At 37.2% G+C, this 25,000-nt stretch overlaps 1 protein-coding gene across 1 annotated transcript in view; it reads left to right on the forward strand.

Annotated features, from left to right (window-relative positions):
• Positions 1-25,000, forward strand: part of LOC122810800 (tyrosine-protein phosphatase non-receptor type substrate 1-like) — a 402,967-nt gene that overhangs the window by 293,300 nt on the left and 84,667 nt on the right. Inside the window, exon 2 of the mRNA XM_044082361.1 lies at positions 15,526-15,864. Within this exon, the coding sequence (XP_043938296.1) occupies positions 15,526-15,864 (339 nt within the window). The remainder of the gene's footprint in view (positions 1-15,525; positions 15,865-25,000) is intronic.

Genomic DNA, 25,000 nt, shown 5'->3' on the forward strand with positions numbered 1-25,000 from the left:
TAGAGAAATACAAGTTTTTGTCTTATTCAATAAGCCTCAAATACTTACATAGACTTAAAAATAAAACAAAAAGGTTGAATAAAAAAAAACATATCAAAGAAATCTTTTCTCTAAGGAAAAAGAAGAATGTTTCTAGTATACTAGAAATACTAGATGAATTTAGAAATCACTTTCACAAAATTAACCATAATAATATTAACATGGAACCTAAAGATAAAATAAAGGAGTTTATAACCACAAATATGAATAAAAAGCTTAATAAACAACAGATTAAACTATTGGACAAGAGTATTTCATATACAGAAGTTATTACACAAATAAATAAGCTTAAATCAAACAAAGCACCGGGTAATGATGGTATTATACAAGAGATATATAAAATCCTTTCTAAAAATACATATTCATTAATACATAAGGTTTTTATTTTGGCCCAAACTGAGTTAATAACCCCCCCCATCTTGGCAATATACATTTATTTCGCCAATTTTAAAACCTAATAAAGATCCAACTAGATGTTCTTCATATCGGCCCATCTCATTACTTAATGTTGATTATAAAATGTTTATGAGTATCTTTGCTGATAGATTGAAGACAATCATTCCTGGCATTATAGATATAGATCAGACAGGCTTCATTGTAAATAGAAATACTTTTGATAATATAAGAAGAACTTTAACATTAATAGATTTTGCAAATAGGAAAAAGAAAGATTTAACACTTATTAGTCTTGATATAAGTTCAGCATTTGATTCAGTAAGTTGGGACTATCTGTTTACCTTAATGAAGCGCACAAACTTCTCAGATGCATTTGTAAATCTAATTGAACATTTATACAAAGGAACGTTGGCTTATATTAAGGTAGGAACATATGTTTCACAAAAAATATCCATTCTTAAAGGTACAAAACAAGGATGTCTACTTTCTCCACTATTATTCACTTTAGTAATGGAGCCTTGGGCTAATTTGATCAGAAACAGTACTGACATAGAGGGTTTTGAAATAGATGAAAATACAACATCCAAAATTCAACTTTTTGCAGATGATGTTCTAATTACATCAGCAGGATCTAATTCTTCTATACAGTCTCTATTTGATAACATGATGAATTTTAAAAGTATTTCTGGTTTAATATTCAATGAAGAAAAAACTAAAATACTACCTATATATACACGAAAAATATTCTCATTAGTGATTTTACTAAATATGTACCCAATTCAGGTCAGATAACTTATTTAGGTATAATACTATCTAAAGATATTAAATCTATTATATATAATAATTATAATACCTGTTTTCTTAATATACAAAATCTTTTTAATACCTGGAATAATATGTTTTTACTATGGAGGAGAGACTTACAATTATTAAAATGATAATATTCCCCAAGATTTTATACTTAATACAATCAATAATACTTCCACCTACAAAAATAATTATCAAGAAACTGAACACACTAATGTTAAATTTCCTATGGGCACCTAATAGACCTAGGATTGCATTAAAGAAACATACTAATAGCTGGTCTCAAGGGGTATTTCTTTTCCAGACTTTAATTTATATACTATCTCTTCTATTGTAAAAGTTATTACTTTATTAATAGATCAGTCATATGTCACAAAATGGAAAGATTATTGGGAGCTAATTAGTATGCACTTCATGAAAATCTCCTTAACACATAAAAATATGATTGTAAATAACTCCATGTTATGGTTACTAAAGGAATTTTGTACTTCACCTATTACACCTAAACATATGGTTTGTTACCCATTAAATATTATTATTAGTTATCGTAACTTTATATTCATGCACCCTAAGTATAGGGAATGGAATTTTATTGTATTTCCTATAATGTATACTCAGGGTATGCTTTTGTCATCTACTTCTGAAGGAACTCATTTAGCTATAGATAATGATCTAAAGTATTGGTATCAGTTGATATCTGATAATAAAGTTAAAAATCTAGATTTCTTAAAACAAGAATTTGATCTAAGAGAAACTTGCTGGTTAGAGGTTCAGACCTTTAGACAACATCTCATTAATAAAATAGATTTAATGTCTATAACTGTTAAAGAATCTATTCCAACACTGATTGATTACTTGATATTAAATTTACAACATAAAGTTTCTGATAAAGGTAAACTTTCATACATACATAAAGTTATCAGACAAGAAACTTTTTACAGTGTAGATTCATACTGGAATTATTTCACTTCTATTAATGGGGACCCACCAAATCAACAAGATAAACAATATATATTGGAATCTGCTTATAGAACTATGTCTTCCATTGTCTGGAGACTTTATACATGGAAATTTTTACATAGATCTTTTTATACACCTTTGATGATGAATAAAATAAATAATAAAGATAATCTATGTAAGAGATGTAATGTAGAAATTAATGCTGACTGGGCTCATATGTTTTATGACTGTATAAAATTGAAAGAATACTGGAAGTCAATTAATGAATTTTTGCAGGCTCTTTTTACAGATAATTTCATTATTTCTAAATCTCTTATATTATTCAACACACCTGTACCTCAAAGTGTTAAAAAGGTTAAGCTTCCCTTGTTATGGTCTATTCTAGCAGTGGCTAGGAAAATAATAACTAGAAATTGGATTTCAGATACACCTCCTTCATTCAATGAATTTAAAAATGTTATGAATATTGTGTGCCACATGGAAATAAACACAATTAGGACTAGAACAAATAGAAAAACATCTTATTTTATTGTATGGGATAATTTACAAAATTTGTTTAAAAAATTTTAATTTCAATAGCATGGTATTTTAGTTTAATTAATTGATCTGATTGTAGTGGATGTCTTTGTAAATACTTTAGTTGTTTTGTTGAATATTATAATAATACCTATTTTTAATTACTTGTATAAAATTGTTATGATATTTTTCTTATATGTTAAAACAATAAACCTGTTTTGAAAAAAAAAACTTTCCTGAGGTTTCTGTCATGCTCTACTTCACCATTGCCTCTGACCAATAAATCATCTACGATTATGGTACATGTAAAACCTTAAAAATTTTGCTCCATTTCACACTGAAAGACTTCACTTGCAGAATTTATTCCAAATGGCATCCTGAGGAATCTATATGTTTCAAATGGGATACTGAGTGTAGTCAGTAATGAAGATTTGCGATCAAGCATCACTTGCCAAAATTAACTCTTTTCATCCAAGACAGAAAAAAACAGTGGCATTCAGTATCATGGCTGCGACTTCCTTGACTGTACGCATAGGATGATGAGGTCTTTTTAATGTTTTGTTCAAATCTCTTGGATCAATGCATATTCTGATTTCATCTGAGCCTTTTTTGTGAGCTGCTACCATGGAGTACACCCACTCAGTTGGTTCTGTAACTGGACAAATTACACCATGCTGCACCATTTTCTCCAACTTAGCTTTGACTTTGTTCTGCATAGCTATCAGAACTCTTCTTGCTGGTCTGACCACTGGACTGACCTCTGGGTCTAACTTCATACAATACACAACTGGAAGCTTGCCGAACTTGTCATTGAAAACATTAGCATATTCTGAGAAAATAGTATCAGTGAAGCTAGAACTGGGACATGTGCTTATATGATGGACTTCTTTGGTAAAGGAAAGCAAATTCATTCTCAAACTGTCTCTGAGAAGACTGCACAGGTCTTCGGACTACATAGAATAGTAAGCTATAATGGTTCCCAGCCAAATAACATGAAAGCACTAATGAGTCTTCGGTTTGAATCTCTTCACCTCCATAAGCAACAAGTTTCGCACAACTGGGAAAATTAAGTTGCTCACCAGCTCTCACCTTAGCAAATGTTTCTGCTGACATAACACTACACTTTGAACCTGTGTCTACTTTGAGCTTGGTGGGTTTATCATGGATAAAACACTACGTTTCTTGCCAATAAATGTACTGCGTTAATCTTTTCACCAGTTACTGATGCACCATCTACATAGAAAGTAGACCTGCAGCTTTCTATATGAGCAGTTTGCTTTTCTGAGTGACACTTCTTTATAACTGAGTGAGGTTTACTTGATTTGCTAAACTTTTGAAAATGGTTCCATTTTTTACACTTATGGCATTGCTGACCAAATGGTAAGCACCTTTCTATTTTAGACTCATGGTTGGCATCACAATTGTGACAGTTAACAATAAAGCTTGATTTGGGTTTTGCTGTTTCACCCTTATGCCACACTGAGCATACTCCTTTAACTGAACTAGTCTTAGAACTTACTGGAAGACTATGTGGTTTACCTGCCACACCCGTAGGGACTGCAGCTGCCCTGTGCTTAGGCCTGTTTCTTCTTGCTACATGCTGCATGCTGCCTACATTTGCTCTGGAGCCTGCTGAAACCATGCACTTATCACTTGCAAGCATACTTGTGTGCCTTTCTGTAATTTCATGGATTTGACAAATCTCAATGGCTTTGCTCAGTGTTAAGTCACTGTCATGAAGCAAAATCTTTCTCACTGCAGCACTATTAATACCACACACAAGCCATCTTTTAAATCACAAAACCTGCACGTTTTAGGTTTATTTCTCAGATCAGTAATGCAACCTACAAAACTGTATCCTTGCTTTTGATCTCTTGTGTAAAACAAATGCTTCTAATGTAACATTTGTCTGGGGATTGCACATTTCTCTGAATTTGCATTTCAAACACTTGGGGTCTTCCCTTGATTCAGCCTGTACAACAATATGATGGTTTTCCCCCTGTCCTTCATGCACTGCTGGTGCATACACAAATGAACGCTTTCAATGGCCTCTGACTAAGCTAGGTTTAGCAAAATGAATTTCCTGGTGCATGCATCTTTGTTAGAATAAGCTGTTTGTATGAAAATATTGTACTCTTGCTCAAATATTCTCCAATTCTCTGCAATATTCTGATCAAACACAAGTGGAACTGGTCTGCGAAATGCCTCTACCATTTTAACACATATCAGTTAAGGCTTTTGAAAGTATGCATGAACACACGCACATACATATATGTCATAAATTTATGCCAGTACTTGTAACTATGCCCCAATAGAGGCAGCGGTGTTGCAGCGCTTAGCGTTGTCGCCTCACAGCAAGAGGTTCTCCAGCTCGATTCTTGGCTGAAGCACCTTTGGTGTGGAGTCTGCATGTCCTCCACATGCTCTTAGTAACTGAACTCTGTGAAATACATTTTTATGGCACAAGAACACTCTTGAAAATCACTGCACTTTGAGAAATCACCTCTTATCAGTGTAAGAAACATTTCAAAATAACTGCACTATGCGAATAAACCGGGCAGAAAAAGTTCAGAGTAAGAAACATTTCGAAATAACTGCATTTTGCAAATAAACAGTAAACAGCACCCTGAAACACTTCCAAAATGGCTGTTCTTTGCTAAATAACTCTTTACAGTGCAAGAAACACTCTGTAATGGCAGCCCTTTGTCCAGAATAGCCCAGAATAGACACACCCAGCAGAAGAAACTTTTCGAAATAACTGTATTTTGACTGCACTTCACGAAATAGTTGCACTTTGCACACAGTAAACTCTTTAGAAGAAATGCACAGTAATAAACACACACTGTAAGCACTTTTGCACTCTTTGAGACCCTTTGAATAACTTTAGTTATATTATTTAGGAGTGAAATAGTTTATGCCAAAACAATGTAATTTACCAAAAAACATGCAGTCGCTTTGCTTTATTTACACTTAATGTGCCCTTTTTGCCCTTTATTGTATTTGTTTTGCCCATTTAATCTCTTTTCATGCCCATTATACTTTTCTTATGCTCGTTTTACTCTAAACATGCTCATTTTACTCTAAACATGCTCGCTTTACTCTAAACATGCTTGTTTTACTCTAAACATGCTAGTTTTACTTTAAACATGCTTGTTTTAATTTAAACATGCTCATTTTACTTTAAACATGCTCATTTTACTTTAAACATGCTCGTTTTACTCTAAACATGCTATGTTTTACTTTAAACATGCTCATTTTACTTTAAACATGCTTGTTTTACTGTAAACATGCTCGTTTTACTTTAAACATGCTCATTTTGCAATTCTGAGGTAGCTTGAAACCTCTTATATGCTTTTCTGATAACTGTTTTATCAAATATCTTAATTTCAAACATTTTGTTTAATTAATAAGCTTTTTTATGCCTTTCATTTGCTTAAAAACATTTCCATGCTATTCGTTTGCTTAATAATGTGTTCTATGCCCTTATAATGCTCTGTTTTATCTTCTTAATAAATAAATTGTTCATGCAAGTTTTCATTACCTTTGGTTAATTTCTGGCCCTTTTTTTTCTCTCAGTTCTCTTAATTTACCTTAACTGTTAGCTCTGCACCTCATAGCTCTGAAAAGCAGTCTCTGGAATCCTGGTTCTGCCACCATGTCGCTCATCTGGTCAGGATGAAACAGACGAACATTTGTTGGTTCTGTTCAAGCAGCTTTATTATACACATCAGGATTGAGGCTTAGTAACTTTAACTTAGATAAACTTAAAAACAAACTGACTATTTCTCTCATACATGTTCACTCTCTGGCTGCACTCTCAAAATGGCACAGAAGCTAACACATGCTGGCTATTTATATGCACATGGTGTCCTTGGAAATGCTTCTTAAAGGTACAACACACATACATATTCTACATGTAGCAGATGGAATTCACACAAAGGTTCCTCACTAAGAGAATCCAGGGCATTAACACACTGTCCTATACAGATCACCTTAGAGTCCTGTCTCTATATTCAATCACCTACAGGTTGTTGAGAGGTGATCTGTGCTTGGCATATATAGCATTCTTAGATCCAGCACTGATGCAGCTTTTGCACATCCACAAAATAAGCAGCACCAGAAACTGTAGATACAGAGATTTGAACTTTGCTTTTGACATAAAAAGAACATGCTAACACAACAGATATGAGACTCAAAGGATCCCCGTGCTCTGGAATAGGCTTCCAATTCATTTGAAGTAGAGTCCATCCCTAACTTTCTTCAAATGTAACCTTGACCATTGGATGACAAATGACAAATTCATCACTGGGCTGGCCCCCATGTCTCTTAGAGACCAAGGCCTACAGTAAACATTCCTTAACTAACATAGCTCCAGCATAACTTTTTTAGCAACTTCTTAACTAACATAGCTCTCCTAACAAACCTACATCTCCTAACAAACATATCTACCCCATTAAGATGCACATGTTACTAGGAGATGCAGTTGGGTTGGGTTGCACAACTAGGCTTATAAAGGCCCTGGTGTTTGTTAGCATAGTTAAACCTATGAACCTATGGAATGATGTGTGAAGATCAAGTGGCCTTAAAGGCATTGGTAAACTTAACTGTGCTGCCTCAGGAAAGAGCCAACAACTGCAACACCCAAAACATCTTTGTATTGTACAGCTGCAGCTCAGTATTATAATCTGTCCCACCTAAAGTTTCACCCACATTAGATGGAGCCCAGAGATATCCAGCACAAAAGCCATACAGACCAATCTTAGCATTTACAATGGAGCCCATGGATATCCAGCACAAAACGCCATACAGACCAATCTTAGCATTTACAATGGACCCCATGGATATCCAGCACAAAACGCCATACAGACCAATGTTAGCATTTACAATGGAACCCAGAGATATCCAGCACAAAAACCATACAGACCAATCTTAGCATTTACAATGGAGCCCATGGATATCCAGCACAAAGCCATACAGACCAATCTTAGCATTTACAATGGAGCCCATGGATATCCAGCACAAAGCCATACAGACCAATCTTAGCATTTACAATGGAGCCCAGAGATATCCAGCACAAAGCCATACAGACCAATCTTAGCATTTACAATGGAGCCCAGAGATATCCAGCACAAAGCCATACAGACCAATCTTAGCATTTACAATGGAGCCCATGGATATCCAGCACAAAGCCATACAGACCAATCTTAGCATTTACAATGGAGTCCAGAGATATCCAGCACAAAGCCATACAGACCAATCTTAGCATTTACAATGGAGCCCAGAGATATCCAGCACAAAAGCCATACAGACCAATCTTTGCATTTACAATGGAGCCCATGGATATCCAGCACAAAGCCATACAGACCAATCTTAGCATTTACAATGGAGCCCATGGATATCCAGCACAAAGCCATACAGACCAATCTTAGCATTTACAATGGAGCCCATGGATATCCAGCACAAAGCCATACAGACCAATCTTAGCATTTACAATGGAGCCCATGGATATCCAGCACAAAAGCCATACAGACCAATCTTAGCATTTACAATGGAGCCCATGGATATCCAGCACAAAGCCATACAGACCAATCTTAGCATTTACAATGGAGCCCAGAGATATCCAGCACAAAAGCCATACAGACCAATCTTAGCATTTACAATGGAGCCCATGGATATCCAGCACAAAAGCCATACAGACCAATCTTAGCATTTACAATGGAGCCCATGGATATCCAGCACAAAGCCATACAGACCAATCTTTGCATTTAACATGTGTCTAGAATTGTTTTGTACACGTACACACAGACACATAAACATATGCATGTACGCACACTCATACACACACACATACACACACTCACACACACACACACACACACACACACACACACACACACACACACACACACACACACACACACACACACACACACACTCACGTGTGTGGGCGCACACACACACACACACACACTCTATAAATAGGATTCAATGATAATCCTTCATTGCCACCTCTTGCTGTCCAGTTTATGGTAATGTTACCAACAGTCAAAGCATTTAGTTCTAAACAGTCATTCTTCAACAGGCAGATATAAAACAGACCTTAGTAATCTAAATTCAATATACATAACCTTGAGCTAAAAAGTAAACAGTCTCGAATATTTAAAATGAAATATTAATTTTCTGTTTAAAATAAATAAACTAGAGCATACAGAAATGTAAATATGTAAAATAAATTTAAAGTATAAGTTCTAAACAGACAGATGAGTACAGGAGTGTAGCCAGAAATATATGATTCTTCTTCAGCATTTTGATTACCAAAGTGACCACAAATGGATGGTCAATTTTTGTATCCAAACAATCGCCTTGAATTTTGTCAAAATGCAGTCTTAATCCAGCCATATCATGCAATCATTCAGTTTACAGGAATGCTTGTCAGCAGCTACACTGAAAGGTCTCTCTTCGTTGATATAATTCAAAAGTTTGATGACTATTTTCTTGGGATTTGATGGCTGCTTGAAAGCAGGTTTTGGTATACCATGTGATCCTTTCTATCAATTAAACGCAAACAAAATTCAAGCTGCAAAGCCACAGGGCAAGTAGTCTCAAGGAGCATTACAGTGTCCAGTTCTGCCCCTTGTTCTGGTGCACTGATTGAAGGTTGTTGTATCAGTGGCAACTATATAGGTCATCCAGTTTACTCTGCAACAAATGTTGTTTATGTATTGATTTATTTGTTTGCTTGTTAGTTTATCTGTTTAGTTATTCAGTTCATTATTTTTTCCCTTGCATTAGTGTGAACAGCTCTCCATAAAGACAATTTTGCCTCTCACTTTTCAGTTTCTGCTTTATTATTTAATGCTGTTAAATCTCTGCCATTCACAGCAGGTTTAGCCACCCATTGGTGGAAACCCTTGCTCTAGATGATTGTCACTGTTGAAGTGACACCCTTACACCATGACCAAAAATAGGAAAAAGGGGTAGTGGGTTGATGTATGTACTTTTCTCTGCCATGTCTGCAAGTATTTGCACCAATAATGCCTTAAGCTGGTCAGTCTTTTCTTCCGGCATGGATGTAGCATGCCACTGTGTACTTATCGCAATTGTCTCATATGGCATGCCGTTTGCTCCATACTTACTTGTCATTTTGCCAAACTCTTGCATGGATTCTGCCTTCATTCCTCTATCAACACAGCAGCTGTCAGTAATGACAGGCATTAGAGTTTCACAGTTCTTACTGTTTGGAAAATATATATCCATGCAGCAATTTTTGATGTGCTAATGTTTTTCAATAAAACTCTCATTACATTTTTTTGAGTAAACAAGTGCCTTGCAATAGCATTTCCATCCCCACAGCTGTAGAACAACTGCATTATGCTGCAGTCATGTTGATGTCTTAGTATGCTACAGCATTGTTACCCATGTGTATTTAACTTCCTTGTGTTCTGTTTTAGTTTCATGTTTAGTCATGCTGATGGCTTACTGCCCTGCAGCATTGTTACCTATGTGTATTTAACGTCCTTGTGTTCTGCTTTAGTTTCATGTTTAGTCATTCTGATTGCTTACTATGCTGCAGCATTGTTACCCATGTGTATTTAACTTCCTTGTGTTCTGTTTTCATTTCATGTTTAATCATGCTGGTGGCTTACTGTGCTGCAGCATTGTTACCCATGCCCATTTAACTTCCGTGTGTTCTGTTTTAGTTTCATGTTTAGTCATGTTGATGACTTACTGTGCTGCAGCAATTGTTACCCATGTGTATTTAACTTCCTTGTGTTCTGTTTTAGTTTCATGTTTAGTCATGTTGATGGCTTACTGTGTGGGTCTGTATCACGAAATCGAACTTTCAAAATGTCGAAGACCATAAGTTTGAATTTGGAAGATCGAATTCGGATAACATCGACACTTCAAAACAGCAAATTTTTTCCAAGTGAAAAAATTTGCTGTTCTGAAAAACACACACATAACACAATCACACCAAACACCTTCAAAACCTACACTAAACCTAACATACATCACTATCTATGCAATATCCTTAACCCAGCACTAACACTAAAGTCCGTCACTATCGCACACTTACCTGACCCGCGCCCTAACCTTGAAGGCTGTCACTGCTGCACACTTACCTGACCTGCGCCCTAACCCTAAAGTCCGTCACTATCGCACACTTACCTGCCCCGCACCCTAACCCTAAAGTCCATAACTACCCATTCGTACACTTAGTTTGACCCAGTCCGACAATGCCGAAGCCGCAGAAATGGCCAACTGAATTCTTTCCCTGGGAAAAAAATTCAGGTTTCCACGGCTTCAACATTCTCAACTTTCGAACTACCAAGTTCGGTTTTCTGGTATTCGGCGTTCACAACATTCAATTTTGTGATATAGACCCTTACTGTGTTGCAGCATTGTTACCCGTATGTATTTAACTTCCTTGTGTTCTGTTTTAGTTTCATATTTAGTCATGTTGATGGCTTACTGTGCTGCAGCATTGTTACCCATGTGTATTTAACTTCCTTGTGTTCTGTTTTAGTTTCATGTTTAGTCATGTTGATGGCTTACTGTGCTGCAGCATTGTTACCCATGTGTATTTAACTTCCTTGTGTTCTGTTTTAGTTTCATGTTTAGTCATGTTGATGGCTTACTGTGCTGCAGCATTGTTACCATGTGTGTTTAACTTCATTTTCTGTGTTAGTTTCATGTTTAGTCATGTTGATGGCTTACTGTGCTGCAGCATTGTTACTCATGTGTAATTAACTTCCTTGTGTTCTGTTTTAGTGTCATGTTTAGTCATGTTGATGGCATATTGTGCTGCAGCATTGTTACCAATTGTATTTAAGTTCCATGTGTACGTTTTAGTTTCATGTTTAGTCATGTTGATAGCTTACTATGCTACAGCATTGTTATATATGTGTATTTAACTTGCTTGTGTTCTGTTTCAATTTCATGTTTTGTTCTTCAGTAATTGATTACTTCTTTCTCATTAAACTTTCTCTGTTACATTCCAGGGCAGATCCAGCACAATGCTACATAGGCAACTGCCTAGTAACTGGCAGGGGGTCCCCATAAATGTTAAAGAAAAAAAATGCCCCACCCACGTCCTCCAATCATTTGGCTGCTCTGTTTTGCTCTGATTTTCTCTTTGAGCCAGTGAAAGAGGCTTCATAGAAGCAAAAACTAAATAGCACAGAACTTTTTATAGTACTGCCTTTTCTTTTTTTCTTTTCTTTTTTTAAGAAAAGATCTGTAAGTGTGTTTCTTTTTCTTCCTTTAGAAAAAAGCCTGTGTGTGTGTGTGTGTGTGTGTGTGTGTGTGTGTGTGTGTGTGTGTGTGTGTGTGGACTTCTTTACTTCCTTTCCTCAGAGGACCTCTAACCTAAAACTCACTTACACAGAGTTCCCTGGAAAACATTTTATTGTAATGCAATTAGAATATCAAAGTTTTTTACTGAAAAGAAAATGCATATGAACTGTGCTTTTTACCCTGTCCTTTTTAATTCTATTTGTCAAATAGGTAAACCCACTGTTTCAGGAGCACTGTCTGGTTAAGTGACTTGCTCTGAGCAATGGACAAGGCAAATGTCAGTAGGAGTAATCGATCCTTGTACTCGACTACAGTAAGCAGCTCATTAGGGGTAAAACAAGTAGGCAAATGTCAGGTAAAGGAGTCAACATCTATACCCTTGACTACAGAAAACAACTTATCGAGATTTTAGAGCCTTAATGTTCCACATTTTCGGACATACCTTCATTCACTTTCTGACAAATCACTGAGGATTAAAATCTCTGAGGTTTGCAGTCAGCAATGCAGTTATTAGAGCTTTCTGGCTCTTGTTGATGCAACACTGGGTCTTTTAACTTTTTAAGTGAATTAGACTTGTCTGTCTGCTTTTCATCTGCCTCCAGTTCTGCAAAACATCTATGATTTTTACCTCATATGTATGGCCTGTCCCTAATTATCTTCATTTTTCTGGTAAATCACTAAAGATTATAGTCAGTCAGTAATGGCAGACATTAGAGTATCAAAATTCCTTTTTTTTATCCAGTACAAGGCCGTGCAATATCTATTTTTCTGTTAACTTTTCAAAGTGAGTTACAGTTGTCTGGATCCTAAAGCTCTGAGAAGTTATCAAATTACTTCTTGTAGTTGCCTCACAGCAAGAGGGTCTCCTGTTTGATTCTTGGCTGGACCACCTTCTTTGCAGAGCCTGCATGTCCTCCCTGTGATTGACTAAAGTAGGTGTGTGTGTGTGTGTGTGTGTGTGTGTGTGTGTGTGTGTGTGTGTGTGTGTGTGTGTGTGTGTGTGTGTGCACATGCGCATGTGTGCATGTGTGTGCCTTTTCTGAAGGTTGGGTGCTGGGCTTGCAACTCGACATCGTAAAAATCCACTGCCAATCATGAGCGGACCAGTGATCCGGTGTGGCAACCCCTAACCGGGAGAAGCAGAAAGACTAGTCAAAAGTGCAGGGCTTGAATCTTTCTCCTTTTGCTTGTCTATTGTGTGACATTGAGCAAGTCACTTAACCATGGAGTGCTCCTGGTCACCTTTGAAAAAGGACATATTGTCTAGTGGGTTAACCTGGTTAACAAATAATAAAACAATGTTTAATATTTGACACCCAATTCATCATCCAGAACTGCTGAAGAAAAAAGCTGAGAGGTATTCTGGTTCATGCATTGTAAAATGTATGGTTTTCTTGCAGTTGCTGTGGACTGCAGTTACTAAATAATGAAAGAGATGTAACTTTCAGACTGTGTATAGTTCATAAAGTCCTTGCTAATGCAAAATGTGTTATTCTAACTGCTCCTGAATTTGTGTCTTTTTGTTGTAGAATATGAAATACAAGTTTTGATCTAAATACAAATCTTTGTGATCTTTACAAAAGTAAAAAAAGAAAGTTACATGAACATTGACAGATGTGGACAGAGTTTTATGGTTACTGGACAGTGACAGCCAGATAATGGGGTACTGGTATGACTGAGAGGGACTTGATGAATTACCATTCCTAGAGATCCATTTAATCATGATTAGTCTCTCGTTACCTTATGTACTACACTGCATATTCACTTTGACCACTTACAGGTTTTGTCCCAGAGCTCTGGTGCACTAGTATGGTAATGCCTCTAAATAAGGGTCGCCCTGTCACTGACTCAGGAAATTATAGCATCATCAGCCTGATAAGCCTCATCTGTAAAGCTGTGGAACATGTACGTGACCTCCTAAACTATGATATCAAACCTTGTATTAGACTTATGCACAGGATACCGCATATAGTAAAAAGATCTCTGCATTAAAACTCACATTCCTTTTAATGTCTTAGATGTTTTTCTAACTGCTGACATGTTTTAAATTACCCTGTAATCATTGCAGTAATTTTCCATTGCAGTCAATATTATAAATAATTGTTTGAAATATTTATCATATGGGACTGATTAAGTAATTAACGCGGCTCCCTACTGAAATACTTGCACTCAAACTGCAGAGTGTCGACAAGCCCATAAAAAAAAAAATACTGAAAACACAGAAGAGCAAATCTCGAAGACAGTTGTTCTTCATAAAACTTAACCTCAAAGTAGTGTGCAAACCACCCCCACAAACCCAAAATTTATATACCAAATCCGAGATCACCATACCTCAAAAGAAAGGGAATATTCAGGGAAATTACCATCTTGCACTTAGTATATGTAACTCCATTTTTTCGGCATTCATTCTCCTTATTTCAGACTCACTTTAAAGGGTCCCGGCATTTCCAGGGGTTTACTGATTAGGCATCACAGCTGTTCTGTCTGTATTTACTGTTGTGCATTTGAAACATTAGGATCCACTTAGGGAAATGTGCATTTTCAGGGTGACATGGAAATTATATCCCATTACCAAATTTGAGCAGTGTCTGACAATCAACAGGTGGGAGATAGATAAATGGAAAATATACTTGGCGCTAGTTGTATAGGAGAATTAAAACTAAGTTGTTCAGGGAGTACAAGTCGGCGATGTACTGCGATGTATCACTGACGTCTGACATTTTGGTGACCGGACTTTTGTCTAACCACATTTAATAGTATCACAAGGTACGATAGTAAGATTGTTATCCTTATATCATTAATGAAGCTCACAGTATTGGTTATTACAAACCTCATTACACATGTTTAACATTTCTTTTTCAATCCTTGGGTCATTAATGAAGCTTACAGTATTGGTTATTACAAACCTCATTACACATGTTTAACATTTCTTTTTCAATCCTTGGGTCATTAATGAAGCTTACAGTATTGGTTATTACAAACCTCATTACACATGTTTAACATTTCTTTTTCAATCCTTAGGTCATTAATGAAGCTTACAGTATTGGTTATTACAAACCTCATTACACGTTTAACATTTCTTTTTCAATCCTTAGGACATTAATGAAGCTTACAGTATTGGTTATTACAAACCTCATTACACGTGTTTAACATTTCTTTTTCAGTCCTTAGGTCATTAATGAAGCTTACAGTATTGGTTATTACACATCTCATTACACATGTTTAACATTTCTTTTTCAATCCTTAGGTCATTAATGAAGCTTACAGTATTGGTTATTACAAACCTCATTACACATGTTTAACATTTTTTTTTCAATCCTCAAGTCATTAATGAAGCTTACAGTATTGGTTATTACAAACCTCATTACACATGTTTAACATTTCTTTTTCAATCATTAGGTTATTAATGAAGCTTACAGTATTGGTTATTACAAACCTCATTACACGTGTTTAACATCTCTTTTCATAAGCAGATTCTGACTGTGAATTATTAACCTTTATTTGTTTCAGGTACTTCTGGACTGACTATATACCAGAGCCCATCAGTTACTGGCAGGGAAGGGGACACTGTTATACTGAACTGCACTTTGTCAGTGGTAGGGCTGGGACCTGTCCGATGGTACAAGGGGGACAATCAGCAGCAGCTCATGTACTCACAGCTCACAAGTGATAAACCAGATCCACGAGTAATGATAGCTGTACAAGATAATGCAACAAGAAACATTGATCATTCCATCAGATTTACAAATATCACCTGGGATGATGCTGGGATGTATTACTGTGTGAAGTTTAAATCAGACAAAGTAAATGTGTCTGCAGCAGGAAATGGAACCCAACTTTATGTGACCCGTAAGTACAAACCCTTTAAGTCACAATTATAATACGGTGTGAATAGACATGGATGTATGTGAGCAGCACAGATGAAGTCTCTGAGTGCATAACTTTGCAACATAACTATAAGAAATTGTGGGATTACAAAACTGCAGCAACTGCCACTGTAAAGTAAGGGCAACGGTAATAAAATGCAACAACCTTAGATTTGTAGGAGTCGAAGCTAATAACACCATTTGATTTTGTTTGCGGGTTATTTGAAAAGTAAAACATTTTTTTCTCATTTATTCTACTTTTAACTGAATGGATAAAAGCCTTGTTGAGAAACTTTGAATGGATCCATCACCAAAGTCACTGACCTTGCTCATATCATAATAAAATCCTTTGCTTACTTTACTTATTATTTATTCGGTTTGTTAACCAGATGGTTGCACTGGTCATCATACTATTTTAAACCACTACCTGGGCTCAAAACACAACATATAAACTTAGAACAATATAAAGAACATAATTTATTTTCACACAGAAAGCGTGTAGTAGTAAAGCATAGACACAGTACAGCAATACTCAAATTATTCACATGTAATGAGATTAATATATCTTATATAAGGATGGTACACATAGCTGTTTAAAAATATTATAACATTCATTCCAGCAGAATTACAGCAAGCTATTATGTGCCCTGTACCATTTCTCAATATACTCCCCCCACATCTCAAATTTGAGGACCAAAAAGGTAATTTTAGCTTCTTAGAGTTGAATGTAAAATAAATAAATAAATAAATATAAAAAAAAACACTGCAAACTATAGCAAAACTACTTGCTACAATTTCAGAGCAGAAGCTTGCTGTAGCCAAATACCACACACTGAACCCTGTAGTTCTTCATCTCTGACTGCACATGTAATATTGGCATTTTCAGTTGTAAATACTTGAGTCTGCATAACCCCCTCAGTCAACTGCTCCCACTCCATAACACTTTCTTCCTGAGGCAAGTACAACCTTTGTCTCACCATAACTACCCTCTCTGCATTTCAATGCAAACTCATACAGCCAAATACCTTGTTTGCTGAAAAGTCTCTCAAATTAAATACAGCAGTGCAATATTGCCACATTTGGTAGCCATCTCCTATCCTCAGCATGTAGTATAGACAATATCTTATTCTTCATCATTTTCGTCATCATCATAATTATTCCTCCTTTTCCATTTATTCTGTATGTGACAGAGTGTTGCATTAGCTGTCATGACTTTTCTCAGCACAGTGTACTATTCAACCTTCTTTGACAGCCATGCCTGAAAGTCAAAGCTCTTTTCTTGTGCAACCCTTCAGTCCTTCTCTTATTTGGATGCCCTTGTCTCCTTTTTCTTTCTTCTCTTCTCTCCCAAACCTTCTTCACCAAATCCTCCTCTGCTTTTCTCAACATGTGACTGGGCTACCATACAATTCTTGCAATTCGCGCTACTTTGGCTTCTGCTCTGAAGTCCTCATTTATTCACTTGCCACAAAGTGTGCATCCTACCACCCATCTCAGGTACTTCATTTCCATAATCTCAAACTGCCTTCACTTCCCAGGTTTGTGTACCATGCAGAAGCACTGGTTGCACCACTGTTTTGTGCACCTTACATATCAGCCCTTTCGCGTTCTTTCATCCACACTACCCCTGACACTCTCTGCCACTTACCTGCAGCCCATCTAATTCTAGTTTTCAACTCCTCAATCAGACTTTCTTTCTCCTCAGCTACCCATCCCAGATACCTGATGCTGTTAACTTGTTCCTTTATTTTCCCTTCTATTTTAATTATCAGTTTGTTCTAAGTCCTTATTTGCTGCTAGGACAGTTGTCTTGTCTGTAATCATTTTCATCCTTTGCACCTTCAGTTTTGCTTTCCATTCACCTGTGATTTGCTGAAGTCCCCCCCACTGGCTGTTTGTAGTACCATATCATCTGCATACAGCAGCTTTGTTGATCTGTCCTCTTTAACCAGTTTTGTAATGTAGTCCATCACTAGTACAAACAGGAATGCTATCAGATCTGAACCCTAAGGAGCACCTGCTCCCACTGGCAGTCTCTCTGTAAGTCTGAACACTCTTCATACCTGTGTCATTTGGTCCTTGTACATAGCATCTTCTGATTCTACCAATGTTTCCAGGACTTCAAAGCATCACAGGACTGTACAAATCAGCTTTATTGGGACTTTGTCATATGCTTTTGACACATCTAGGAATGCTCAGTTGGATGTTTTCCTCATCTCCACCTTCTTTGAGTCAGTTGTGCTGCATACTGATCTAAGTATGAACTGCTTAACTCCCATTTTTACTCAGTTCCATGTATTCCATGTATTTGTTTATTTTTCTCCCTGTCCACGCATGTTATATGGCAGGAGTTTGATATCACTGTACTGCCCACAGATGTGAACGCCCACTATGATCTTGTAAATTAGAACTATAATGCTTTTCTCACCTAGGGAAATTCAATTAACATTCCACTACAAAATGAAAATGTAATTTGGGACATCTCTACTTTGATCATTAGACAGTACTCAGAAAATTCTTCCACTTAGAACGCTAATGATCTTGTAAATTAGAACTATAACTGCTAATAAAACTGACTGTTGTAGCCTTGTGTCCCCCCCCCCGATAGTACAGTAATCTTAACTGTCCAATAGACAGTATAGATTTTAATTCACATCTCTGTGACTAAATTAAATTAACCATCAAGCAGCCCTCTCAGTTCTTTCTGCCTTAGTTTGTATCACTTGGAGGATCACCTGCTTATTTGCATCTCTATCATTGCTAATGTATCTCCCTTCTCTAATCTGTGCACAAACTGGTTACTAATCAGCAAGTCAATGTAAAGACACACTCCCAACCTTAATAAACTTTGCTGTCTCTTCTCTCCTTCACTTTACAGGTAGTTTGAATTATTACTTACCCTCTCTGAGGCCTTCACTGATTTCCACTGATTGCCTCTCTGGTTTCTTTGCATTCCACCTGGTTTACACCCCTTGTGCTATCTCCCTCACCCAATACAAAGTCTATATTAGAATCCTGCTGAGCATGGAGCCATCTTTAAATTTCTAGTCTCCCACCAGGACACAAGTGCTCTTCAGCAATTACATTCTGCTAGTGGGTAAGCCATTAGACCTCAGGAATTTCTTTTAAAAGTGTTCAGATTTGTAAAGTAATACTTACTTTTTGCTGTATTTGGATTTATACAACTAGTATTCATTTTTCTGATTCCTGACTACTGATCTGCCGTTGTTACCTGCTGTTATTATACCTGGCTGATTGTTTCCTCTCAGCAATTTCCTACTCCTTTGACTCTGCCAGCTCCGTTCGCCCTTCGGGCTCACTCCGCTCCCCTCCCTGCTCTCAAATCCCACCCGCCCCTGGGACCTCTACATTTATCCCTGCATAACCACACCCACCACATTCCCTAGCCAATCAGAACATATTCTTCTCTCCACCCACTCCATAGCAGTCCACTCCCACACCCACCCTTTCCCTCTCTGAACACATACCTACTGTATACAATCCCCACTCATCTCAACATGTCCTACACTCACCTTCCTCTCCTACTACTAACTCTTCTAACTATTCTTACCTCTACCTACCTCATAACCTACTATGAGCAACCTTTAAATCCTACCTTTTGTACTCCACACAAACATACCCTAGCTACCCCCCCAACTACACTCACAACACATCACAGTCCCATATACAGCAACTCATATCTTGAACCTAAATATTATCATCTCTCACACATCAAATACCTTATTCTTTGACTCACAAAACACTTGCACAGCATCAAAACCTCACAACTAACTAACCTTATTCATAGTTTATCATTAATTGATGGGGATATCCACCCCAATCCAGGCCCAAACACAGACATACCATCCCCTAATTCCCAAACTATGAAACCTATGTCTACACCACAAACTAAATCTCCCAAATCTCTCACAATAGCTCATCTTAACATCCGTAGCATATGTAACAAACTTCCTGCTCTTCATGCCCTACTAGAAGTCCAACAGTTTGACATTCTCTGTCTTACTGAAACCTGGCTTAAACCCACAATAAAAGATAACAAAATTATCCCCCCTGGCTATAACATCCTAAGAGAAGATCGTCTTAACAAAAAAGGTGGAGGAGTAGCTATACTCTTCAAAACTGGACTGGAAATAAGTAAATCAGCCCTTACCCCACCACATGACTCTAATGTTGAACTGATTATTTCCAAACTCTCCCTAAACTCACACAAAACTATCAATATTATCTGCACTTATCTTCCCCCAGGCAACAATTCCCCCATATTAGAAGACCTACTAAACTGGTTTTCAATTAATCTCCTTCAAGAAACAATACTACTAGGTGACTTTAATATTGATTGGAACATGTGCAAACAAACTAATCCATCTACCATTATTAACCTGCACGGATTCCATCAAACCATTAACTCCACAACTAGAACAAATAAAAACAATAACAAAGAAACCATTCTCGACTGGATCTTGACTAATAGTCCCCAACAAATGTATTCAACAGGTACCCTCCCAGACTACCTTAGCGACCACTCTCTCACATACATCATTAGGCACAAAACTCATCTAACAACACCTCCTCTAATTCGCTCATCTCGCAGCAAAAAACATTTTAACCTTCAGCAGTTTCAAAACGAACTCAGCTTGATTAACTGGTCACCTCTAAAAACTCTCCCAATAGATGAAGCTGTTAACCACTTTAATAATACCTTTCTTACTATTCTCGATCATCATGCCCCCATCCGTTCTATACGAATGAAATCTAAGACAGCTCAATGGCTAACAACCAACACCAAACAACTCATCCTTAGTAAGAATAAAGCTTGGACTAAATGGAGAACCACGATAGACTCTTTTGATCACCTTAGCTTCAAACAAAAAAGGAACAAGACTAAGCTTGCTATCAAACAAGATAAAAGGAACTACAGCAATCCTCCCACCGCCAACCACAAAAATTTTGGAAATCAATTAACTCACTACTATCCCCCGGCAAGGTTGAAACCCCCAACCCACTAGGCTCCTGCCCTGACTCTCCCCTACAAACAGCTAACGCATTCAATAACTTCTTTACTTCAACCATATTTAAACTTGCCAACCAACAAAGCCCTGACCCCTCTTTACTAGGTAATACTAACTGCACTCCACCTCTATTTCAACTTAAACCCATACCTACTTCCTATATTCTTAATTTACTTCAGAAACTCAACCCTTCAACCCCCTCAGCTGACAAATTGCCAGAGGAATATCTCCAGCTAGGTGCTAAAGCTATTGCCTACCCTATCTCTATTCTAATCAACAGAACCATAAAAGAAAGTACTATACCCTTACTCTGGAAAATCTCCCACATCATCCCTCTCTTCAAATGGGGCGATTCATTTGAGTACTCGAACTACCGCCCTATAGCACTGCTATCTCCTATTGCTAAAATATTGGAGAAATGCATCCACAAACAGCTTTTAAATCACCTCCTATCTAATAACCTTCTAGCTACTTGCCAACATGGCTTTCGTCCCTACCACCATAGCACCACAACAGCCTTATTATCCTTCACAGACTCCATTAATATAAACCGGAATAGCATCTTCTTTCATCTGCATTCTTTGTTGACCTGTCAAAAGCCTTTGACATGGTGAATCACCAACTCCTCCTACATTTTTTAAAATATCTCTCTCTCAATAATCTTGCTTTAAGCTGGTTTACTTCCTATCTTCAGAATCGGAAACAAGCTGTTTTATGGAACAACAATCTTTCCGAACTTCTCCCTACCACTTTAGGAGTACCTCAGGGCTCCATCTTAGGTCCTCTTTTATTTTCCATCTTTATTAATGACCTGTATCTAGCCACCCCACTAACTACTTGCATTCAGTATGCCGATTACACCACCATCATCTGCTCTGCCACAACCCAAGCTGACCTCCACTCACTTACTCAAAAAACTTTTACCACCATAGAACAGTGATTCTCCAATCACTGCCTTCTCTTAAACCCTACCCTTCTCTTAAACCCCACACACCTGTCTCCCCCTATTAGTTTCACACTTACTTCTAACAATGGCACCCTTATCTCTCCTGACCAAACAACCAAACTTCTAGGAGTCACTATCGACAACCTACTAAAATTTGATTTTCATATCAACTCTATCATAAAAGCAACTAACAAAAAATTAGGTTCTCTCTACAGAATCAAATCTTTCTTAACTCCTGAAGCAAGAGCTACCATAGCCAGAACATATCTTATCTCTACTCTACTATATGCATCCCCCATATATACTAATCTTTCTAAACATAACATCAATAGGCTTACAACAGCCTATAACAACATTGCCAAATTTGCCACTGCCTCTCCATATAAAACACATCACTGCCTGAACCTCCTTAACCTAGGGTGGCTGGAGTTACCTCACCTAATTCAATACTATCAGTTTACAACTGCCCATAAAGCCCTTCACCACCCAGAAAAGATACCAATGCTCTCCACCCTGATAAAACCCTATAACAACCTAAAAACCCTACGCTCTTCCAATAAAATACTGATTCAATCCTCTCTATCAAAGAATACAGCAGGTGACTCTATATTTTCCAACTCAGTTAGTAAAATTTGGAATCAACTTCCTACAGACCTCTTAGCCCAAACTTCTATCACACTATTTAAAACTCAACTGAAACATTTTCTAACCAATCACTGGCTTTGCTCTTGCAATAACCCTAGCTGATCACGTACCTCCTACCTTCTCCTGCATCCTTTGCACTGTCTCCCAACTCTATTTCTCCATTTTATTTTTCATCTCTACCTAAGAAATTGACTCTCTCAACTTCAAACTAAAATTTTCTAGTAACTCTATCTTTTGCTTTTAAACCTACTTAATTATTTCTGTCTCACATTTTATATACCTGTACTGAAGAAATTTGATAGTCTCTGTTTTCACCTTTTGAACTTACTGAAAAGATAGCCTAAATGCCTGTTTTAGTTGCGTCTTAAATTCCCTATGTAATTATGAATGCCTGTTTTAGTTGAATCTCAAATTACCTATGTACTTTGACCTGTACTGTAGAAATTTGATAGTCTCTGTATTCACCTTTTTGAACTTACTGAAAGGAAAGCCTATATGCCTGTTTTACTTGTGTCTTAATTCCCTATGTAATTTTAAATGCCTGTTTTAGTTGTGTCTTAAATTACCTATGTACTTTGAATGTATTTTTGTTATTATGCATTAGATAGTGGAGCTTTTCTCCACGGGCCTCCACTGAAAATGGACATGTATCCAGTTGGACTAGCCCGGTTAACAAATGTAAAATAAATAAAAATAAAATAAATAATTGCCCAGGTAATATCACCCAATCTGAAGCACAGCTAATTGCCCAGTTAATATCACCCCAATCTGAAGAGGTAACCTTTCCCTTATTTTATGTATTAAGCGGGCCAGCAGTCACCTTTGGGATGTAGACGTATCAAACAACTAGAAATATTCCTGAGGATCCAAACAAAGAAGATTATGGATTCCAGATGATTCAAACTAAGAGGATCATGGCCCAAAACATTTTCATCTACCCAGACAGGCTGAAAGTACTATTCCATTCTATATCCTATAGACTCTTGAGGGAAGATCTATACCTTGACTTCCATATCATTAGAATGTTAGTTAAATAGCTCTTCAAATATCAGAATCAGTATCCTAAATCTTCACCTGCAGATCAATAAAATGCAATGGAGAGAGACATTCATTGTCTTCCCCATCTCTGAAACAGACTGCCCCATCTGGTTACATAGCTCAATGCACAATCATCTTTCAAGCAGAACCTATATGATTAGATGGGTACCCTGGGATTGACCAGCCTATATCTGCTGGAAAAAGTTGGTACAGGCTGAGGGTGGGTACTGGTAAATTAAAAATGGTCATGAGACTCAACTGCTTTGAAATTCCTATAAATCCTTTGAAATTCAGTGGGATTTATAAATAGAAGTTTAGAGATTATTGGAGGCCCAGCAGTGACATGCATATAGTATTCTGAATAGCACTGTAGCAAGATGTAAGGTAGCTCCATGGGTTATTAGAAGGCAGGGCTTTTTGAAGCACAATGCATAATGGGCTCTGGGTTCTACTCAAGTAGTTTGAAGCATGCTTGTATTTGTAGCAGAGCAAAGACCTCTTGCAGGCAGACTGTTCTGTAATGTTGGCAGGAGCATATTCTTTTTCAGGGATTTCCTTGTATCAGGTATGAGTATTCTGCAACATGAAGTCAGGTGTCCATAATATTTTTTCATGGTAACCATCTGGAATTTACATAATTAATAAAGTGACAGCAATTAAGATCATTGTAAGTAAATTACTGATTTTTAAATTGTGTTGAGTGATGAGTGAAAAAGCGTTGTCTTATTTGAAGCATTCACATAACAGGCTGAGGTGACATCCAGTCACATCCTGTAGCTAGTGATGCATCACTGCCTCCCTGTCTCTGTTTACCCCACCTTCACTCTATATACCCCAAGGCATCTTGAATGCATCCACAATTTCAATGCATGCAGTGAGTTTGATCATTCAGTGCACTCACTATTCTCTCTGTGAAAAATATTCCTAAGATTCCTACTGAAGTGTCTTTCCTTCATCCTTCAGTCTGAAGCTGATATCCCCACACCCCCATTCATCTTTCTACTTCAGCTGTACTCTCTCAACTCCCCCTTAAATTTTAAGGACCCAGATCATGTCTCCCTCTACCTGTTTTTGTTTCCAGACTCCTAAGTCCTATATTTTTTTAACATTTCATCACAATGTGACCCCTTCATTTTGCACACTACTCCTGTAAGTATCATCTGTGCTCTTTCCAGTAGTGCAACTGCTTTGTTACTGCACTGCTGGCAAAAACGGCATCTAGTACTATCCTCAAGATCTCAGAGTTGCTCTGTATTGAAGAGGTATGAACAACTGTTATGTGCAGTTTACTCCTTGCAGGATGCATTCCAGAATCCTGTTGACACTGTGGCCTTGTTATGCTATATTCAGTGGTACATAGTCACACTTACCAATGCCCTGAGCTCCTTCTCCTCATCTGTCTTTTCTAGTTTAAACATTTTACAGTTTTTAGTATTTAAGTTTAGCTGTTGATTTGTAGT

Source organism: Protopterus annectens, chromosome 9.part0, assembly GCF_019279795.1.
Source record: "Protopterus annectens isolate FY-2018-M chromosome 9.part0, PAN1.0, whole genome shotgun sequence".
Taxonomy (NCBI): Eukaryota; Metazoa; Chordata; order Ceratodontiformes; family Protopteridae; genus Protopterus; species Protopterus annectens.